This window comes from Elephantulus edwardii, unplaced genomic scaffold (assembly GCF_000299155.1).
Source record: "Elephantulus edwardii isolate Elephantulus edwardi_28Jun2011 unplaced genomic scaffold, EleEdw1.0 scaffold00038, whole genome shotgun sequence".
Lineage (NCBI taxonomy): Eukaryota > Metazoa > Chordata > Mammalia > Macroscelidea > Macroscelididae > Elephantulus > Elephantulus edwardii.
In genome coordinates, this window is record NW_006399788.1 from 9624875 (window position 1) to 9629971 (window position 5097).

General features: G+C 35.5%; 1 protein-coding gene across 1 annotated transcript in view; it reads left to right on the plus strand.

The window, feature by feature from the left end:
* ADAM28 (ADAM metallopeptidase domain 28) overlaps positions 1–5097 on the plus strand; it is a 116002-nt gene that overhangs the window by 30831 nt on the left and 80074 nt on the right. The window contains exon 7 of the mRNA XM_006884912.1: positions 4384–4455. Within this exon, the coding sequence (XP_006884974.1) occupies positions 4384–4455 (72 nt within the window). The remainder of the gene's footprint in view (positions 1–4383; positions 4456–5097) is intronic.

Genomic DNA, 5097 nt, shown 5'->3' on the forward strand with positions numbered 1-5097 from the left:
CCCTTAATTCTGCTTTTTTGTTCTAGTAGATCAGTGGTGAGAATTCTATCTTCTGCCTCACTGGTTCTATGTTCTATCTCTCCAACCCTGTTCAACCCTCCATAATGTTGACAGCATCTGAGACATTGGTCCTCATATTTTGGATTGTGGGTTCTTATTTTTCCAGAGCCTTTAATGCTGTACTTGTTTTATCTGCATTGTTTTGCATTGTTTTCCTAAGGTCCTCCTGTTTTTTGCTTGCAGTGTCCTTTAATTCTTCACTTTGTCTTTCACCCATTGAAAATATTCAATCATTGTTCTTTTAAATTCTGTGTCAGAAAGTTTCATCAGACTTTCTGGCTTTAGGAAATCCATTGATAGTGTCACTCTTTTGGGGGTGACATCTTACTCTGGGCTTGAGTAGGGGAGGAGGTAGCCTGCTTTCTATGTGACATTACTGTCATAGAGTTTTTCATGTCTCATGCAAGAGTGAGTTCTTGATCTGAAGTCAGTGTTCCAGCTACTCTGCCTAGATTTTTCTCTGTCTATTGACCCAAGGGAAGACCTGATTCAGTTTGGTAGAGAAAAGAACTGTGAAAGCAACCTTCTCTGTCAGACAACTGCTGCAGCTAGCGAAACCCTAGGTACTCCAGGCTAAAGGCAGTTGACGGACTGGACATGAGGAGACACAACATGGAGCACAGACATGTGATTGGAAAACCAAGAAGCCTTGGTTTTCCCTTCAAGAATGAGCTTCAGCTCATTTCTCTCTTCTGATTGGTACAGCCAAACAGCAGTGACTTCATGCAAAGTACCTTGCTCAAGTTCTAGAGTTGCTCCTGGCACATATTGCTCTTGGTGCACATCACTACTGGTGCACATTGTGTCAGGTCCTGGTGCTGTCATTGATATCAGGTGGTCCTGGTGTAGGCCATTGGTATCAGGACAAAAGTTCCAGGCGTGGGCCTCAGTGTCAGGACAGTAGTTCCTGACATGGACCAGCAGCCAGTTTTGCATTTCTCAATATTTGTCGAATTCCTCTAGTATTTCATATATTTTTTTTTTCTGCTATTATCTCTTTCATTTCAGTTGACTTTCTTGTGAAGTAACTTCTTTCATTTCTTATTTGGATTATTTGTGTCTTTTCTTTCTTTTTCTTTCTTAAGTTTGACAGTGGTTTGTCAATTTTATTGAACATTTCTTTTTTTTTCTCTTGTTAACACAAATATTTATTGGTACTATTTATATATTGACCATTTCTAAGAGCTAACTCTGCTCTTATTGAAAGTTTCAATTGTTTTGTTTTTTTCTATTTTATGCCCTAATATTTATAATTTCCTTTCTTTTAGAGATTGTCAGGGCACTTGCTATTCTTTTTCTATTTGTCGGAGATATTGGATTAAATAGTTAATTTTCATCCTTTTTTCCCTTTTGATATGTTTGTTTATTGCTATGAGTTGGCCTGTTGGTACTGCTTTTGCTGTATCCCACAGGTTTTGCTAAGTTGTAGTTCATCCTCATTTATTTCAAGAAATGCTTTATTTCATGTTTTATGTTTCTTCTATCGTCCACTGGTGTTTCACTAGTGTGTTACTTAGCTTTCAGGGGCCTGGGGTTTTGTTTTTTTCTCCATTATTCTTTTGTTGATTTTTAATTTAGTAGCATTGTGGCCTGAGAAAATGCTTTTTAGTACTTATTTTTTTTAAATTTATTGAGGCTTGCTTTGTGACCTAAAGTATGGATAATGTTTCCCCTGCACTGGAGAAGAATGTGTATTGAGCTTATTTTAGGATGCAGAATCCTCTTTATGTCTTTGAAATTGAGCTGAATAATTGTATAGTTTAGTTCTTTTGCATCTCTGCTGAGTTTCTTTCTAATTATCCTGGCTCTCCTGGAGAGTGGTATATTTAATTCTGATACTCCTATTGTGGTGTTGTCTATTTATTCAATTTGGTTAACATTTCTTTTGTATATTTTGCAGGCCTATCACTTGGTGCACAGATATTTATTATGGCTATTCCCTCTTGTTCTATTGACTCTTTAAGCATCATAACAGTATTCTTCCTTGGAATTTATAATAATTTTTGCCCTAAAGTCTTTTTTGGGTGATTTTAATCTGTGGCCCTCAGAACTGGTTTTAATTGGTTTTGATCAACCATTCTTCTAAGTGGTATAACACTGGTCTGTCCATTTGCTGTACAGAAGAAACTCATGGTTGCTGTGATGCTAAAAACTGTGACACTGATGTGTCAAATGTGATAATGGTTAACCATGGTGAACAACAGTGTTGGGTGGAGCGCCCCGATTGAAACAAGCTTGGAAGCAGGAGTGGCATCCACTTCCAAAACAGCTTGCCCCCGAAATAGCTTGCCTTCCAAAACTCTATGAACTTGGAGAAACAATGAAAGTTATACAAGTTTTCAGGTCTTTCATTTATAGGGTCACTATGAGTCATATATAATACGATGGCACTTAACAACACAACAACGACAAAGTCTATTTTATCTTAGCCATATCAAATATTGTTATCCCTGCTTTTTTCTGGTTTCCATTTGCTTGGTATATTTTTCCCCCATTCTTTGATTTTCAGTCTGTCTTTATCTGCATTTCTCAGATGTGCCTCGTGTAGACAGCATATTGATGAACTTTGAGGTTTTTACCCAATTTGCTACTTCCCCCCCCCCAAATTGGCATCAGGTGGTCCTGGTGTAGGCATTTAAACTGTTCATTTTCTGTGTTATTATAAGAGGCAAGATTTTGTTGCTGACATTTGAGTTCTTTTTTGTTGTTCTAGTTACTTTGATCTACTCACTTTTCTATGGTATCTCTGTGAAAAAAACTTCCTTTAGTTTTTCTTTCAAAATTGGTCCTTGAATTAACAAACTTCCTTCGTTTCTATATTTCTAGAAATATTCTGATCTCTTTATCATATTTGATGGACAATTTTTTCTGGCTACAGTATTATCATTTGTTAGTTGTATTCTTTGAATGTTTGGTATATGTCATTTCACTGTCTTCTTACTCTCAAGATCTCTACTGAGAAAGTTTAGTCTTGTTTGCTCACCTTCATTTCTATTTAGAAGCTTTCAGAATTTTCTCTTCATTTTTTATTTTGGTGAATTTGTCTGTATGTCATGGTGTTTTGCTTCTGGAGTCTATTCTGTTTGGGTTCTCTGGAATGTTTCTTCAATTACTCTTCCACAGTTTTTTAATGCCTTTTTTTTTCTTTTCTGTGTTCTTTAATTCCAATTATATGAATGTTATTCCTTTTGATGTTGTCTCATATTATTATGAGATTTTCTTCATACTTATTTCTGATTTTTGCTCTAATAGATCAGTGCTGAGCCCTCTGTTTTCTCTTTTAGTGATTCTGTATGCTCTCTCTTTAATTATTTTCATCTTTACCCTCAACATGTGGACAGCTTCTGAAATATTGGTCTTATTATTCTATATTTCTAGTTTATTTGTTTTGTGTTTGTTTGTTTTTACCCTGTACTTCCCAGTGCTTTATTTGTTTTATCTGCTTTGTCTTGAATAGTTTTGTAAGTTCCTCTAGATTTTGTCTATATCTTCCATTTTTACTTTCACTCAGGTCAAATACTTGATGAGTATTCTTTGAGTTCCATGGCATCACTCTTTACTCTTCCAGGAGCTCCACTGACTTTGTTTTGGTCTGCTTTTCTTTTTTTTTTTTTCTTTTAAAGTGATAACTTGTTTTGATTTTTTGCAGAGTTTAAAGTTATCTGCTTCTTTTGTGACATTGTGGTGCTCCAGTTCAGGAGCAAAGGAGCATAAGTCTCCTGCCTGTCTGGGTTCTTGGTGGTGTGGCCTCCAGGTATCCTCTTCACTGCTGACATTGAGGGCAGCAAACAACTGATGTGGAGGTCACTGAGTGCAGCTTTCAGACCCTCTGATCACTGCTTGTCAGTGGTTACAGAACAGACTACTGGATCTTACCAAGTTGCTGATGGAGTCACAGGAGACAAATCTCAGTCAGAGACAGGTGTGGATGTGATTTCTTACCCACACTGCTTACTGCTTTCAGGGACAAAGGGATGTTGTTGGTTCGCTCTCTGCTGCTGAAGTAGGTACCTGGAGGCAGGCAGGTGTGGCTTCCCACCGTTTTTTCCTCATTTGAGTTTTTGTTTCTGTTATCATGGCTGTGATTGTGGTAAAGTAAATAAAATTAAATCATCTTTATAATCTTCAATCTTTTCTCTATCTGTCATGATGTTGTTTATTGGTCCAGTGGTGAGAATTTTTGTCTTCTTGATATTGAAGGGTGTGTAATCCACATTGAAGACTGTAGTCTTTATTTTTCAGTAAGAGTTCATTTCAAGTAATCAGATAATTCATATAGAGAAAAATAATGTTGTCTTGATGATTTTTCTCCTTTTATTTCAGAAAATGAACAACCAGAAAGTTCAGAGAGATAAGAAATACATAGAATATTATTTGGTCTTGGATAATGGTGAGGTAACTATACAAGTATGCCTTTTAAAACTCCAATCTGTAGACATTTATCATGTAAGACAGTAAATGTTCTGAATAAATTCTGAAGAATCATGAAATTAAACAATGGTTACACATTATTTTGAATCTATAAAAATTTGCACTTAAAATTCAAGTAAAATTATATATTATTCTCTAGTAAATGTACCTTATATGAAAATTTGAATCATCTGTGAATCAGAATTTATGACAAGCAGATAGTTGTTGTTGTTGTTCCTATGTAATGTCAAGTTAGAATCAACTTATAATTGACCCTACTGAGGGTTTTCAGAGACAGTTGTGAGCGGAAGTTGCACATCTTTATCCCATGGGGCAGCTGGTATATTTGAACTACATGCCTTTGGGTTTGCAGGGCAACTCCTTACCACTTGGACAAGAGTACAAAACAATGAATGAAATCTTTTAAAAAGTACAAATATTTGGTAATAGTTACTGTTTGGTTTTATAAGAATGCATTGAATTTTCTTTTAACAATGCCCATATGAATGATAACAAAAAATAAACTTTGTGTCTTTAAAAAAAATATGAGTAAAAATATTACTTTGAGTCCTAAGATTTTGGCTTCTCTGTTATATTGAATTTACTCCATGTATTTTTTATAAAATA